This window comes from Protopterus annectens, chromosome 3.part0 (assembly GCF_019279795.1).
Source record: "Protopterus annectens isolate FY-2018-M chromosome 3.part0, PAN1.0, whole genome shotgun sequence".
Classification (NCBI taxonomy): domain Eukaryota; kingdom Metazoa; phylum Chordata; order Ceratodontiformes; family Protopteridae; genus Protopterus; species Protopterus annectens.
Window position 1 is genome coordinate 635580654 of NC_056731.1, and position 17654 is coordinate 635598307.

The 17654-nt window shown below is 47.2% G+C and overlaps 1 protein-coding gene across 1 annotated transcript in view; it reads left to right on the forward strand.

The window, feature by feature from the left end:
• The window catches only part of LOC122796501 (anillin-like), a gene marked incomplete at its 5' end in the record, with an annotated part of 1089678 nt that overhangs the window by 390970 nt on the left and 681054 nt on the right, over positions 1-17654 (forward strand). Inside the window, 1 exon segment of the mRNA XM_044065033.1 lies at positions 17441-17588. Coding sequence (XP_043920968.1) covers positions 17441-17588 — 148 coding nt within the window.

Consider the following 17654-nt stretch of genomic DNA (forward strand, 5'->3'; position numbering starts at 1 on the left):
TGTCAACAATGAATGGGATAAAAGGTCCTATCTGCTTTGCAGACTATCTCTTTAAGTATGGGATCTAGCTGCCTGGTATCAAGTTACTCTTCAGGCTGTTTCCATTCTCTCATAGCAAAATCTTGTGGCTGGACTTTGAGCAGGTCCAGCACCACAAGCTTGTGAATGGATGCTTCACAGAGATGTGTTCCTGGACATTGTCCATTGCTGGGGTGTTCCTCAAGTAGATTTTTTTTGCCTCCCCTCTGAACAGACAACTTCCTCTCTCTTGTAACGTCTTTCCTTGGAAGGGGATATTTCTATATGCCTTCTCTTGCCTTCCTCTGCTACCATGAGTCTTGCTGAAGATGACGCAGGATTCTCCCAAAATCTTGCTAGCGATTCCCTTTTCGCCCAGACAACATTAGTTCCCCCTTTTTCACTTGACCAGGACAATCACCACAAGTTATCTCACTGGGTGGATCTTCTCACACAAGACAAGGGGTCTCTTATCCATCCTCACTTATGCACTCTTCAGCTGACACTGTGGGGGATAGGGTTCCGATCCTTTTCAGGTATCCTTTTCCGAGGATGTGATTTGTTCGTGCAAGAAGCCAGGAAACCCACTACCAGGGGAAACGTATGTCTTAATGGAAGCGTTTTTCTGTCTGGTGCCTGTCTCCATCAGGATCCTCTATCTGTGGAGTTTCCTCTGGTTCTCTTATTTGTGTGATGTGCTCCATACTGGGTTAGCATAGTCTTCAATGAAAAGGTCCCCTGTCAGCAATTTCTGCTTGTCTGCCTTTGACTCCTCACATCTAGAGGCCAGAGGTCGTCAAGCAATTTCTTAAAGATGTCCATCATATCTCACCTCCCAGAAAGCCAATTCTGCCCTCCCGGGACCTCAATTTTGTACTTGAAACATTGACTCTGGCTCCTTTTGAGTCTGCTTCTTCAGCTTCCTTGCAACATTGTATTTGGATGACTGGTCTTTTAACCCTCACTTCAGCTAAGAGAGTGTCTGAACTTCAGTCTTTCATGGCTATTCCTCCTTTTAGTTTTACCCAGAGACAGGGTCTCTTCGTACTTATCCTTTCATGGCCTAGATGGTCAATGAGTTGTCCCTTAATTAATTTACTCATCTTCCTCCTTGTTTTCCTTTTCTGCAGTTTGGCAGTGAGAAGGTTCTTCATATCTTGGATTTGCATAGACAACGCAGATGTTGCTTAGATAAAACTAAAGATCTGAAGTAGTTTACTTCATTTGGTCTTCAGCCTGTGGGTATACTGATCCGTATCTGACCCGAGCCAGCAACTTTTCCTAGCATCAGCTCTGAGCTCCAAACTCCTCCCCTTACCCATAATACACCTCTACTGCCTTCATTCCCAGATCTCGTTTGCCACAATTTCCTTCAACATAGTGTCTTCTGAGATCCAACTAGCAGTGGGTTTAAAACTTTTGAGAGTAGATATTTTTTCTAAATCTCTTGGTATTACTATAGGTCCCCTTTCTCCTCCCCTCGCTTGGTGCGTCGAGGGTTAGTGTTTTTGTTAGGTTAGTTAGTTTGTTCTGTGGTGTAGGTAGAAGCTTCCCCTCCTATGTGTTTTCTGTAGCCGAGTGTGTGTGTGTGTGTGTGTGTGTGTGTGTGTGTGTGTGTGTGTGTGTGTGTGTGTGTGTGTGTGTGTGTGTGTGTGTGTGTGTGTGTGTGTGTGTGTGTGTGTGTGTGTGTGTGTGAGATTTTGCCTGTCTTTTTATAAGGCTACCTTTCTAATATTAGGATGGCTGAAAAGCTTGTGTTCAAGCACTGCACAGTGTGTCCCCAGTGGATGGCCACACTCTGTGTTTTGTGCTTGGGTGTGGCCCACCTGAGTGTGGAGTGTAGTATTTGTGCGGGCTTTAACCTCCATGCCCTAAAGGATAAGAAGGCCAAGTTGGCCCTTAAAGGTCTTCCTCCTTCCGACTATCTTTCCTCGTCTTTGGCTTTGGTCACACCGGCTGCTGTGGCTGCCTCTCCCTCCTCTCTTCCTCCTGGCTTCTCCGCCCTCCCAGGCTGGGACTCAACCTCCCGTACCAAAGCCTGTGGTAGCAGAGCAGAAGAGAGGTAGAAAAAGGGAGAGAGTTGAAGACGGAAAAGAGGAAGAGGTCCCCGGACCTCGCTTCTCCTAGTAAAACTCCACGGATCCGTGACTCCCCTCGGCTCTGATCTCCGAGGTTCTCCCCGGAGCTGGAAGAGACATGTCCAGCCTATCGGGCCTCGGTGCCACGACCCGCCAGGTCGGAGTCTGTGGCATCGTCACGGTCCACCCGCTCCTTGTCAGATATGGATCTGGATAAGATGATGCACTTTATCCGTACACAGATCCAGATGGGGGTCTTGCCAGCCCCCCCCCCAGAGGGGGGAGCTCGCTTCCTTTCTTTCAACCCATTTCTTCTCCGATCTGACCTTCGGGTTCGGAGTACTCTGATCCGAGGTTGGCTTTGGTCAGGGGGTCGCCGCCAATGGTACCTGCTTCCTTGACGCCGACAGCTGCGTGGAGCATTTCAGATCCGACTAGCTCTCTGAGCTGGAGCTTGGGTGTCTGATCCGAGGGAGTGGAACCTTTTTCATCGGCTCCGACTTTGTGTGGCCAGGTTTCCTCCCATGGAGCGCCGTCCACCTCGGGCCCGGCTCAGATTCTCGCATCGGACCTGGGGAGACCTACCTCCTTATTGGTTTCTCAGAAGGTTCACTCTCCTTTGGTGTTCGATGTGGTAGAAAGGGTTCTTTCCATCAGATTGAGACCTGACTGCCCTCTCGGACTCCTCCCAGACCCCTTCGGCTCTGTATACGGTCCCCATCGTCTTAACCAGAGGGACAGCCCATGCTCGAAGAGCCACAGACGGTTCCCTCAGAGGAACAAATGGCTTGCGAGCGCCACCCCCGGAGAGCCCCACCAAAGATGCGTCTCGCAAGCATACGTGTAAGCGGAGGCACTTGGACTCCCCCGCGTTCCTCACTGAGGAGACAGACTTAGATGATGGAGAGGGTTCCCCAAGGTCATCTCCCGAGGATGTCTCCTTTGGAGACATCATGGAGATCCTGAGCCAGCAGGGAGATTGGTCTGCCCCCAAACCTGCTTCTGATGAGTCTGTGTTCCTGGAGGCTTTTGGCACAGGCCCATCTACTTCCTGGGTGTCCCCTCCCATGGATCCTTGGGTGGACTTGGTCACCTCGCGGGCATGGAAGGATCCGGACACCATGGGACTTATCCCCAAGTGACCTGATAAAATCCTAAGCCCCCCCATAGATAGGCCATCTTGGAATAAGGGCTCCCTCATGGACGCCATGGTGGTAGCAACAGCCGCTAAGAAGGAACTTGCCCAGGAGAGTTCCTCGGTCCACCCTCCTGATCGAGAGTCAAGGATGATGGACCGCCTAGGGAAGCTGGTGTACTAACTTTTCGATTAGTGTGCTGAATTACTTGGTCCATGTCACAAGACTCCCAACACGACCTAGTAAAGGAGCTGGAGGAGTCTTTCAAGTCCATGTCGCAGGAGGACTAGGCTTCGTTCTCTGCGAAGATGTCCACTTTAAAAGCAGTATCTAACATGTCTATGCGATTCCTCTCCCATGCTACAGAAGGAGCGGTTAGTGGGGCTGGGTCTGGGGTGTCCATGAGGCGTAACGCCTGGCTCAGGTTATGTAAATTTTCCGAACTCTTCAAAGCGTCGTTTGCCAATGCCCCTTATGATGGCTTTACAGTCTTTGGTAAGACTGTCAAGGAGACATTAGTCCAGAGTGAGGAGGACAGGAAGACACTGTCTGCAATCTGGATCTGCTTCTCTAACCCTCAAATGTCCTTTTCCCAGAACCAGAGAGGGCAAAAGAGGATGCGGTTCTGGAAGTGACAGTATTCCCAGGCACTCGGGGCTCTTTTTCCCCCAGAGGCAAAAGGGGACAGAATGGATGCGGGCTAAGAGGCAGAGGGGGTCCGTGGAACTTCGGGTCTTGAGAACCTTTCTTTGACAGACCCGGGCAGCAACCCTGAGGGGTTACCCGACTGCTCTACTCTGGAGGCAGTCGGGGGATGATTGTCCTTGCACCCAGTGGCATGGGAGTCCATAGCAGACTGCTGGGTACTTCAAATTCTATCCAGAGGATGCTCTATCCCCTTCGTGGGTTCCCCCATATCTCCCAGACACCTCCTGGACGTACCACCCACGCAAAGGGAGGCAGCAGCACAGGAAATTTTTTTGGTGCCAAAGAAAACGGGTGACTTAAGGCCCATTCTGGACCTCTCTACCCTGAACCTGTCAGTTGCCAAGAGCAACTGGATGTCCTCGTTAGACCTCCAGGATGCTTACTGTCACATAAATATGCATTCCCAAACCAGGGATTATTTCCTGACACTTGCCCTGTATTTGGGGATTACAATCAACAAATCCAGATCTCTCCTAGATCCTGTACAGATGATAGACTACATTGGTGCCAGAATAGATACTTTTCAGTGCAAAATATTCCTGACCTGGAAGAGAGCTCAAAACCTGAGGATGCATGCCCCCTGATCTACTGATCTCATCTTCCAGTGGCAGAATACTGGTCCCTGTTGGAACTGCCATTGACCTATCCTCATATGGTGGATGAGCTCTCCAGACATTTTGGAGCGGATGCCTCCCAACTCTGGTGGGGAGGCATTGTTCGGGAAGGACAGTCCAAGGCCTGTGGTCCCCCATAGAGACCAGCTTGCATATAAATGTCCTAGAGATGAGGGCGGTCCTTCTAGTGTTGCAGGCCCTTTCTCCCTTTCTCCCTCTGGGAACGATTGCAATTCAGTCAGACAACATGTTAGTGGTCTAGTATATCAACAAGCAGGGAGGGACCAGATCTTACCCCCTTTGTCGCGAGGCCATGTGAGTGTGGGAATGGGCAGTCTCCACTGGTCACTTTCTCATTGCAATGCACATCCCAGGACGGTCCAACATCCAAGTGGACAGGTTAAGTCTGACTATTCTAATGCCTTGAACAGATCTTCTCCCCAGAGATGATCTACTTCATGCTTGGCCTCCTAGTCTTCTGTATGAGGTTTCTACAGAAAGCTCATCTGAGGGGAGCAAAGTGATCCTCATTGCCCCATTCTGGCCTTGCCAGGTATGGTTTCCCTTCCTTTGGTCTCACCTTCTGGCTCCACCTTGTATCATAGATCCCATTCAGGTCTGGACAGCCTGAAGTTCACAGCTTGGCTGCTCCAGTTTCCGTGATTGCTGGGACACCCAGACTATCCTCCTCAGTTAGATCTATTTTAGTAGCTGCTCATAAGTCTTTGACCAGGAAGGTTTATCGCAGCAAGTGGAAATGTTTTTCTTTCTGGGCCTCTCAAAGGAGTTTAGACCCTTTCACAGCTCCTATTTCTGCCATTCTTGATTTTCTAGCTGATATCTTTCAACATGGAGCTAGTTCTTCTACTGCCAAAGTTCAATTGGCTGCCATTTCTCATTTTCATGTGGGTGAGAATTTTGCCTCCTTAGCCTCTTCCAGACTGTGCAAAACCTTTTATCAAAGGCACCTTTTTGTTGCATCTCCCCAGTCAAAGATCCTGTTCCCCCGTGGGACCTTACTATGGTCCTTCAAGCTTTGGTCGCTCCGCCTTTCGAGTCTGCCGCAACTGTAGATCTAAAATTTTTATCTTGGAAAACAGCTTTTCTGGTGGCCATTACCTCTGCAAGAAGGGTTTCAGAATTACAGGCCTTGTCCATCAAAATTCCGTGCATGAGTTTTCACAAAGATAGGGTTTCCCTTCGAACCAATCCATCCTTTCTTCCTAAGGTGGCATCACCAGTCAATATCAATCAGACTATCAATTTGCCTATGTTTTTTTCTTAATTTTACGCAAGATGGAATGCAAACTCCACATGTTGGATGTTCATAGTTACGATTCTATTTACACAGGACAAATAATTTTCGTAAATCTGATCAATTGTTTGTATCTTTCTATAAGCCCTTTTTGTCAAGCCAATCACGAAGGTCACTATAGCTAGATGGATTTCTTCATGCATCCTCCATGCATGTCTCCTCCAGGTCAAGTGAAAGCTCATTCCACTAGGTCCATGGCTACGTCTGCAGCCTTTTGGTCTAGAGTGCCTTTGGATGATATTTGTTCTGCAGCTACTTGGTCCTCATCTCATACATTTATTTCTCATTACAAATTGGATTTGACTTCCAGAAGGAGAGCATCCTATGGTTCTGCGGTGCTCTGGAATATTCTTCTATGAGGGCTTCCCAGGAGTTTAGCAGCTGGGGACTCTGTCCCACAGGTTGAAGATTAAATGAAGTAAACTACTTCAGATAAAGAAGTTATGTACTCACCATAACGTTCCATCTGAGTAGTTGTACTTCATTTGTCTTCAACCGTCCCTCCCTCCTTCCCCTGGACATTGGTGCATGATCAGCCTACGGGCTGCAGTATAGGTCACAAGTAAATCTTTTAGTTCGGGTTCTCAGTATATGTTCAGCAAACTCGATCTTGGGATGGAAGGTAGTGGAGATGTATTATGGGTAAGGGGATGGGTTTGGAGCTCGGAGCTGATGCTAGCAAAAGTTGCCGGCTTTGATTCGATATGGATCCGTATTCCCACAGGTTAAAGACAACTTGCTATGAGAGTGTTGATGAAGTACAGAGAAGGTCAGAAGGAGTTGCGTTTGTGTCTTTGTGGACTTAACAGAAAACCTATGACAGAGTGCCTAGAGAGGAGTTGTGGTATTGTATGAGGACGTCAGGAGTGTCAGAGAAGTATGTAAGAGTGATACAGGATATGTATGAGAGTAGTGTGACAGCGGTGAGGTCTGCGGTGGGAGTGACTGATACGTTTAAGGTGGAGGTGAGATTACATCAACTATCAGTTCTGAGCCCTTTCTTTGCAATGGTGATGGACAGTTTGACAGATGAGATCAGACAGGAGTCCCCGTGGACTATGATGTTTGCATATGACATTGTGATCTGTAGTGAGAGTAGGGAACAGGTGGAGACGACCCTGGAGAGGTGGAGGATTAAGACCGAATATATGTGTGAATGAGAGGGAGGATAGAGGAATGGTGAGAATGCAGGGAGTAGCGGTGGCGAAGGTGGATGAGTTGAAATACTTGGGATCAGCAGTTCAGAGTAATGGTATGTGTGGAAGAAAGGTGAAGAAGAGAGTACAGGCAGGATGGAGTGGGTAGAGAAGAGTGTCAGGAGTGATTTGTGACAGACGAGTACCAGTAAGAGTGATAGGGAAGGTCTGCAAGAGGGTAGTGAGACCAGCTATTTTATATGGGCTGGAGACAGTGGCATTGACAAAAAGGCAGGAGTCAGAGCTGGACGTGGCAGAGTTAAAGATGTTAAGGTTTGCACTGGGTGTGACAAGGGTGGACAGGATTAGGAATAAGTATATTAGAGGGTCAGCCCAGGTTGGAAGGTTTGGAGACAAAGCCAGAGAGGCAAGATTACGTTGGTTTGGACATGTGCTGAGGAGGGATGCAGAGTATATTGGGAAAAGCATGCTAAGGATGAAGCTGCCAGGTAACGGGAAAAGAGGAAGGCCTAAGATGAGGTTTATGGATGTGGTGAGAGAGGACATGCAGGTGGTTGATGTGACAGAGCAAGATGCAGAGGGCAGGAATAAATGGAATGATCCGCTGTGGCGACCCCTATCTGGAGCAGCCGAAAGAAGTACAACTACTCAGATGGAACGTTATGGTGAGTACATAACTTCTTTTTATTCACATGTATGGGCAGCTTTTTGTTTCCTTTTATCTTTCGTCTCTAGGTTTGGCTGTTTCTAAGCAAACCATCTCTTTCTGGATTTCTGAGGCCATTTTTGTAATTCTTTTCACAGTAAATGATTTTCCTGTTCAGTAAAGGCTCATCCTGCCAGAGCTGTTGCCTCTTCTGGTGCTTTTGTCAAGAGGCTCAATACCAATTCCTTCCTTGAGGCTGCATCTTGGTCCTTTGTTCATACTTTCACTAAGCATTACAAATTTGGTATTCCAAGGGCTGGCTTTGTCTGGACTATCCTGCTTGGGTTTCTGGAGGGCTCTTCTGTGCTGTCCTCCCCCTAAGCTGCTTCTTGAGCTTTTCTACTGTCCTCCCTTAGGTTATGAATACTTCAGGAGTGATATGGAAGGACAAAGTACAGTTCTGTAAAATCTTACCATAACAGTAGATGTCCTTCTGTTCACTTTTGCAGTATTTGCTCCCTCCTGCTTCCTCTGCTCTAGCCTATTCTTTCTTGTCCTCCTGACGAGAAGCTCTTGATGTGAAGTAGTTAACTTCATTTTATCTGCAACCTGTGGGTATTCGGATCAGAGCCGGCAACCTTTTTTTTAGCATCTGCTCTGAGCTTAAAAAAAAAAAAGATTTTTGTTGTAAAACTCTGTAGAGTAGTTGTTAGGCCTGCCCTTCCCCTACGTGTGTTTTGAGTGTGGTGATTTTGTAGGTAGTGGTGTTTGGTGCACGTCCATGGCTGGTCAGCCAAAATCTGTATTTAAGAAATGCACAGTGTTTTGGCCATAAGCTCTCCCCAGCTGATGGTCACACACTCTGTGTTATTTGTTTAGGAGTGTCACATTTGTCGACACAATGTGCAATCTGCATTGGGTTCAATCCTAGAGCCCTCGGGGATCGGAAGGCCAAATTAGTAGCTAAAGGCCTTCTCCCTGCATCTATGCTGGAATCTGTCACGGCCTCGGTACCTACTACCCAACCTCCCACCCAGACAGGGGCTCAAACTCCCACTTCTTCTGGTGCTGGGTCAAGCAAGAAACAGTTAGTCAGTGTAGCTGACAGAGAAGGACAGAGAAAGGTGTAAGGAGGATAGGGAGAAGAAAAGGATAGACCTTGCAAGAGATCCCCGGACAGGGAGCTCTTCCTTAGTCCCCCTTCTAAGTCCATGAGGCCAGTTTCTCCATGGCTCCAGTCTCCTAGTTTTTCTCGAGCCATTGAAACCTTCGGGTACGAGGCCTTCCTCGCCCTCATTGTGCAGACCAGCCATATCCGAGTCTGTGACTTCTTTGCAATCGACTCGGAACTTACTGACTTAGACATGGACAGGATGATGCAGAGATTCATTCAGACCCAAATACAGATGGGAGTCTTGCCAGGCCCCTCTCCCTCCAGAGGGGGGACCTCCTTGCCGTTTTTCCACCCCATCTCTTCTTCCCTAATCTGTGCTTCGGCTTCTGGGCTCTTGGATCCGAGAATTTTCAGAGCTGGTAGCTCGGCGCTGACCCCCCAACCTCGACTCCAGCTGTTACCTTGAGCTCCTCGGATCTGACTAGTTCGGACCAGAGTGACTCTGGGATCCGCGGACAGGGAGTCTGACCCGAGGGAATGGATTCTTCGGCTCTGTCTTTTTTGGATCCGACCCTTTTCCTCAGACCTCAGGCTACCCTTGCTTTGGATCCAGGGAGGGCTTCTTCCTTGCTGGGTGCCAAGGAGGTACGCTCTCCTTCGGCCTTCGAAGTGGTGGAGAGGGTTCTCTCCCAGGGATTGAGATCCCAGCCCATCTCCTCGGATTCCACCCAGACACCTCTGGATTTGGCAATGACTCCCTTCATCCTGTCTCAAGGACAGCCCGTGCCAGAGGATCCCCAGGTTATTTCCCGTGAGGAACCCCTTGTGGCTCACAAGTCCTCTTCTGAGAGTCCCACTGAAGAGGGTCACCGTAAGCGCAAGTGTAAAAGGAGGCACTTGGACTCCCACGAGTCCCTCACTACGGACACCGACTTGGATGGAGAAGGTTCCCCCCAGGTCACCTCCTGAAGACGTCTCCTTCAGAGAAATCATGGAGATCCTCTGCCAGCGGGGAGGTTGGTCAGCCCCAAAACCTTCTGGGGATGTCAGTGTTCCTGGAGGCCTTTGGCACGGGCCCATCTACTTCCTGGGTGCCCCCGCCAGCGGACTCCTTGGTGGACCTTATCACCACGTGGGCATGGAAGGAGCCTGACACCGTAGAGCCCATCCCCAAGCGCCTTGACAAAATTTTATCTTCCCCCTTCTGACATACAACCTTGATCAAAAGGAGCCCCAGTTGACGCTATGTTGGTCGCAGCAGCCCACCAAAAGGAACTAGCACAGGAGAGTTCCTCAGTCCACCCTCCAGACAAGGAGTCCAGGTCGGTGGATAGGTTTGGGAAGCGCGTTTTTTCCTCTGCGACTTTTTCAATCCGTGCGCTGAACTATTTGGCACATGTGATCCGGCTTCAGCGAGACCTTGCATCAGAATTCGCTTAGTCGCCCCAAAGTCTTTATCGCCAACACTGACCCAGAGGTAGAGGGGGTCCCAGGAATTTTGGGTCAAGGAAACCTTTTTCTGATTGACCCGATCAGCAGCCCTGAGAGGTTGCCCGGCTTTACTCTGGAGGCAGTCGGGGGGGGAGATTATCCTTATACCCAGTGGCATGGGAGTCAATTACGACAGATCGCTGGGTGCTACAGATTATATCCAGAGGTTGCACTATCCCATTTGTTGCCCTTCCAAATGTTCCAAAACACCTCCCGGATGTTCCACCCGCTCACAGGGAGGCCGCAGCTCTTGAGGTTTCAAAGCTGCTTCTCAAACGAGCCATCAAACAGCTCCCCCCCCCAGACCAGTCCAGATCAGGTGTCTACTCAAGGTTCTTTTAGTGCCAAAAAAGACCGGGGACCTCAGGCCCACTGTAGACCTGTCAACTTTGAACCTGTCTGTAGCCAAACAGAAATTCTGGGTGGTCACCCTACAGTCCATTCTACCTTATCTCTGAGAGTGCGACTGAATGTGCTGGTTAGACCTCCAGGATGCTTACTTCCACATCAAGATCCACAGAAGCTCCAGGAGGTTTCTGTGCTTCCGGCTGGGAGCCACTCATTTTCAGTTCAAGGTAATGGCAGTTGTAGAGGCTCATCTGAGGCTTCAGCGTATTCAGGTATTTCCTTACCTGGACGACTGGCTCTTCGCTGCGCCCAACAAGCATCTGCTTTGTCTGGCCCGAGACTACTTAATTCGGTTGGCAGATCTACTGGGGATTACAGTCAGTGTTCAGAAATCCCAATTGCAACCAGTACAAGTTTTAGACTTCATTGGGGCATGGCTAGACACCTTGCAGATGAGTGTTCTTAACTCCAGGCAGGATTTTACACCTCGGGTGCCACATAGCTCAAATAGTAAACTTCAAGTCTCCAAAGGCGAGCGAGGTTGTCCGGGCACTGGGCTCCTTGGCTGCCTCCATATCGATTCTCCCTTGTGCGCGCCTTCATATGCGGGTTCTTCAATGGTCTTGGCTAGACCTGCCCATGGAATTTCCCATAAGGTTCAGTCACGTCTGCAGGATGTCCCTTCTTTGGTGGTTAAATTCACCAGAAATATTAGGACGCCCATTCGCGTTATCTCCAGTCCAAGCCACAGTGACCATGGACGCCTCCCAACTTGGGTGGGGGGGACATTGTGCCGGAAGAACAGTCCAAGGCACATGGTCCCAGTCAGAGACCAAGTTACACATAAATGTTCTAGAGATGAGGGTAGTGCTTTTAACGTTGGAAGCCTTTCACACTGTCCTCCCTCTTGGATTGATTGCAATTCAGTCAGACAACATGTCTGTTGTCTGGTATATCAACAAGCAGGGGAGAACCAGATCCTATCCCCTATGTCGCGAGGCCTTGAGAGTGTGGGAGTGGGCAATCTCTACTGGTTGGTTTCTGATAGCAACGCTCATCCTGGGGCGCTCCAACATTTTAGCAGACAGATTGAGTCGGGCTATTCTGATGCCGTACGAGTGGTCTCTGAAACAGTCATTAACAGAGGAGATATTCCTTGCATGGGGTCAGCCCTGCTGTGATCTTTACGTATCTCCTTCCAATGCGAAGTGCAGCAAGTTCTTCGCTCTGATTCCCTTACCAGGGGAAGCCCCCAGAGACACTCTAGTCCATGCTTGGCCCCCCGGGCTTCTGTATGCTTACCCACTATTTCCACTCATTCCGAAGTTTCTTCAGAAAGCTTGCTGACTGCGGTTCAAAGTTATCCTCATCAGGTTTGGTTCCCATTCCTCTGGTCTCATCTCTTAGCTCCTCCATGGGTTCTGGATCCCTGTCCGGATCTAATCTCCCATCCTTCGGGTGTCCGCCCGCCCGACCTGGGCAGCCTCAAGCTGACAGCTTGGTTGCTCCAATTCCGTTGATTGCCAGGACTCTTGGTCTTTCATTCCCGGCAAAATCCATACTAGTGGTTTCTCTTAAAGATTCCACTAGGAAACTTTGTCGCAGTAAATGGAAGTGTTTTTCCATTTGGGCCTCACAGAGAAACCTAGATTCCTTTACAGCCCCTGTTCCAGCGGTGTTGGATTTTTTGTCTGGCATTTTTCAGCAAGGAGCTAGCTCCTCCACAGTGAAAGTATAATTGGCAGCCATTTCTAATTTTCATGTTGGTGAAGACAACATTGCCTTAGCCTCTTCTAGGTTGTGCAAGGCCTTTCTTAAAGGCATTTTCTGTTGCGCCCTCCTGTCAAGGATTCATTGCCCCCTTGGGACCTTACCTTTGCCCTACAGGCATTGGTGGCTCCTCCATTCGAACCTGTAGCTTTGGTGGATTTAAAATTTCTATCCTTGAAGACAGCTTTCCTAGTCGTCATCACATTGGCTAGGAGGGTTTCTGAGCTTCAAGCCCTGTCTGCCGTGCCTTTTTATTTGGTCTTCATTAAGGATAGGGTTTCTCTCTGTACTAATCCTTCCTTCTTACCCAAAGTGGCATCTGAAGCAAACATAAACCAGTCCATTAATCTGCCTGTTTTCTTTCCTAATTTCCAAAACAAGCATGAATACAAACTTCATTTGTTAGATGTTCATAGACAACTTCGCATCTATCTTCATAGAACAAAATCATTCCGCAAGACTGACTAGTTTGATGTTCATCTCACATTGCTGCAGTCCTTATACTTGGGTAGTCCGCTGTCCTCGGTCGGCCCGAATATCAAAGTCATTTGACTGACATCAGGTCAGGATCCTCAGTCTTTTTGCCGCGCAGAGTTCAAAGTTGGCTTTTTCTTGCCTCAGTTTTAAAAGTCAATAATTGCATTTCTTGTGGGAAACAGATACCGCATAGAGATTATCATACTTTGTGTATTCCTTGCTTAGGCATTGTTGCTCTTGTGCTAGAAGGTTGGATTGTGCTGCAATTATAAAATGCCGATGCTCCGGCCGCTTCTTGTGGCTCCACCGGAGGTTTCTTTGTTCCCAGGGTGAGACTTTATTATTGCAAGATGTGGTCTCTCAGGAGGCAAGTCAGGCTGGGGCTTCTCAGGTTACTATTCTTCTCCTTCTGTTTCAAGGCTTCTCCCAGGGGCAGGCCAGGTTTAGCTTCTGTTGGTGTCCTAGCTCTTCAGAAGCATATGCTTAAAATGGCAGAAGATTTGATTACTTTGATTAGGGTTCTATGCCCCTCCTAGGATGGAGCCTGAGCTGTTCAGTGAAGACTTTATTCTGATTCTGATGTGGATGATTCTACTCCTTCTGCTTCTCCTCCTGAGGATTTTCTTTTCTTTTAAGTGGGAAGGAGGACTTCTCTGATTCCAGGAAAAGGCTTTTGGCTATACCTCCTGTTTTGGATGTAGTGGAAGATGTTTTACAGAGGCTTCTCTTAATCCTGATTCTTTGCCTCCTGCTCCTGTTAAACCAGATAGGTATTACAGGGTGCCAGTCCTAGGGCCCTGCAGACAAAGAGGGGGGAAAAAAGTTTATACTTCATGTTGAAATACCAAAACTATCTCCTTTCACAATTGAAGTCTAAGGTTGATGCTCTGGTAGTAGGTATTGATTGTAAGGTTGCAAGATTTAGTACATGTTTCTGAACAGGTGGGTAAGCATTCTTTGCAATGTGGTGGTGGCTGCCACTGAAGGGATCAAAATGGAAGACAAGGCTATTAAAGATTTTTGCAGGAGCCTCCAAAGTTTAGTAGAAATTGGCCTACTAAGTATGATTCCCAGTCTAGGGGTAGATCTAGGCGTGGTAGGGCAGAGCTCAGGGCTCTTCAGGCCTAGAACAGGGAGTTCTCCTGCACAGTCTGGGTCAGTCCTTTCGTAAACAGACCCAATGACCTTTTTCAGCTGCCAGAGCCTTCTTGTCTGGCAGCACCTTTGGGGTTGGCACTTTTCAAAGAAAATTGGGTTTAATTACCCAAGACAGATCTTGCCTCCTTTCAAAGGCATGCCAGGCGTTCCTCCTCAACAAAGAATAGAGGCTCACAAGAGGTTTCTCTGTTGCTCTGTTCCTAGTACAAGGGGAACACGTGGAGACCAATTTTGGATTCTATCCTCAACACTTATCTGGACATTCCCAAGTTCAAAGCAGCAGCTTTTACCTCTGCTGGGAAAGATCATTGGATGGTAACTGACTTCTCACTATCAGTTCTCTGCATTGCCCTTGGCTCCAGTGATTGCTTTCTTCAGGCTAAAGGAATACAGATCTATCCTTATTTGATGATTCTGGCTCAAGGAAGGAAGAGCTTCTTCATCATTGAGCGAAATAAAGTTGACTGAATACAGCATCCCAGATGGCCTTTTTAAGACAAACAAAAGAGTCTATCCTTTACTTCCATCAACTATCTCATCAGCTGACTGCAAGGACGTTCATGGCATCTTGTATTCTGGTGCTTCCCAATGCCAAACTGCATATGAGGAAGCTACACTGGTATCTCAAAATGTATGGACACAGCACTGCCAGGATCTGGACACTGTCATTCAAATAATACCTTGCATTCAAAAGGAATTTTGTGGTGGGCTCAGGAATGTCACCTAAACAAGGGACGGAGCTCATCTAAATGGAAAGTGGATACAAGACAAGTGGCCACATATCAACATGAAGGAGATGTTATTGCATTAATAGCTTTCCAGGGCAGGTGTTTCAACGAGCAAGGGTCTATGCAGGCAAGCAATGACTGCTCTCAGTTTACAACTCAATCTTCAGGCAAGGTTTCTGCCAGGAGCACAGAACTCCTTAGCAGATGGATCCTCATGTATTTCAGAAATTGAGACCATCAGCTGCCAAAGTTTTGCACAAGGTTTCATCCCACAGCTTGGAGAGTGGATGCTCTTTCTTTCAATTGGAGCAATCTTCATGTGTATGCGATTCCACACCTGCAGCCTGGCATATTTTGAATGTTATTTTGGAAGCTAGAAGGCCTAGTACAAGGAAAGCAGCAAAGATTTTGATGTTTCTGAGCCTAATTTGTGTGGCTCTTCCACTATGATTTTATTTTCTCATCCTTTGTTCTTCTTAGAGCTACTCCTGCTTGGGATTCACTCTACAACCTTTGAGCCTGCAGCTACTTCTGAGTTGAAATATTTGTCATGGAAGACTGCTTATGGCGGTTGAGCCTTCTTGAGCATACTTTCCCAGGGCTGGTGCAGCAATGTGAGATGAAGAACATAGTACAGTTTTGTACCTACCATAAGGGTTGTACATATTTATATATTGTACATATAGTTGGGTGGTTGATTGGTTGTTTGAGGACAGCGGACTACCCAAGTGTAAGGACTGCAGCAATGTGGATCTTCGAACATCTACATTTATGGTAGGTACAAAACTGTACTTTTCCTTTTCCAAATCCTTTCTGGGAAAAGCTGTTTCTAAGGTTCCTTTGGCCAGATGGATCACTCTGCATTTCGCATGTCTACAAAGCCAGAGGTTTATCTCCTGATATTGTTAAAGCTCACTATCCGGTCCATGGTGACTTCTGCTGCTTTTTGGTCTAGGGTTGCTTTGGACGACATTTGTGCAGCAGCGACTTGGGCCAATTCACATACCTTCATTTCCCATTACAAATTAGATCGGATTTCTAGGGGTAGAGCATCCTTTGGTGCTGAAGTGTTCCTTCCATAAGGGCCTCCCAGTATTGGAGTAGCTGAGGACTCTGTCCCACAGACTGCAGATAAAATGAAGTGAACTACTTCAGATAAAGAAGTTATGTACTCACCATAATGTTCCATCTGAGTAGTTATACTTCATTTTTCTGCAACCTTCCCTCCCTCATTCACCAGGACCTTGTCCTGTCTATACAGGTTTGGTTCATTGGGCTGAGTTGCTTATGTATTTAGTTGCAGCAAACTCGATCTGAGGGAAGGTAGGAGGAGGAGCTTGGAGCAGATGCTAGAAAAAAAAGTTGCCAGCTCGGATCCGATATGAATCCGAATACCCACAGGTTGCAGAAAAATGAAGTATAACTACTCAGCTGGAATGTTATGGTGAGGACACAACTTCTTTTTTCTCCTGGATGCACATGTTTTTCCTTGCTCCTTAAGGGCATTCCGTCAAACATCAGTTTTAAACTCTGAGCTCTTGTAGTTTCTTTAGTTCTGAATATATGTGGTGGCACGTCACCATTATGCCCTACACCTTGAGCAGGGAACATACATGTGATGTACAATGCCTGTAAGTACTAACGGGTTTGGTATACTGGCAGGACGTTGGGCTATCTTTGGCAGGAAATCCCTAACGTTATGAACACCAACAGTGAAGAGAAGGACATATACTGTTATAGTAAGATTAAAATGTACTTTACCTTGACTTTCGTATGGGAAATCTTTGCCTTTATTAGGCTGAACATTGTACAACTGTGAGAGTATACTCTTAATGAATAAAATAATCACCTCTGCTGTATAACCACTCACCTTTCCCCTTGCTTTAAAAACTTCAGACATGGAATTGAAGAAGAGACATTTATGGACTTGCTTATCCTGCTAACAAGAGGAGGAGGAGGAAATAAGTCAGTATTTTATTATCTCTCTCATTCATTAGCATTCTAACATGGGAATATTCTGTAAAAGGGGGACAGCGGCCTCTTCTCAGTTCCCTTTGCCTAGAAGGGGATCCTTAAACCAGTTAATATCTTTGTCTTAGACGCAGGGCTTTTGGAATACTTACACCTATCCCCTTTATACCTGATTGGATCAAAAGCTAAGTCCTGTATACAAGACCTAGAGACACCAAGGCAGAGAATACCAGCTCTTTAATCTACACTCGCTAGGGCACACTTGCTTTGCTGGTGACTTCCTCTAGACAAAAAACAAAAAAAATGGTGGCACAGTGCAGGCTTCTGTCTCTTTAGCTTTATACCAACATCCTGGATAGGCACCCATGCAGGATGTCCAAAATCTGAGAAGGTCAGTCTGTAGCATGGGCATCTGCTCCAGCTGTTCCCCGTAGATGAGTAATAACACTGCACCCGTTCTCCTTCTAGTCTGACATTTATTTTATTTTATTTTATTTATTTTAACATTTGTTGACATCTAATGTCCGGATGAACTGTACTCTCCCACCTCTTTCTGCTTTTAGTATCCAGCTTCTAATTATGATGTCCTAGGGCAAATGTTTATTTTAAGATTCTTGCACTTTACCATTGAAAGGGCGCAGTCTGATAAGTTAGTTGTAGATATATTTTTTAATGTTTTTTTAATCAATATGTATCCTTTTTTAATTTTAGCATTGATGTATACAGATCTCAGCGCTTTAGGAACACCGAACACCCTCCAGTTAAACAAGTGATTGTGCGCAAAGAAGATGTTGCTTCCAAGTTGGAGGGAAGCCATACTGCAAGTCCTGGGTTACATAATATCAAACAAAAAATGAAGGTAAACAGCCTTATTTCTTTAAATCCATAATGTTCACATTTTTAGTTGTATGCAAAAGTGTGTGTG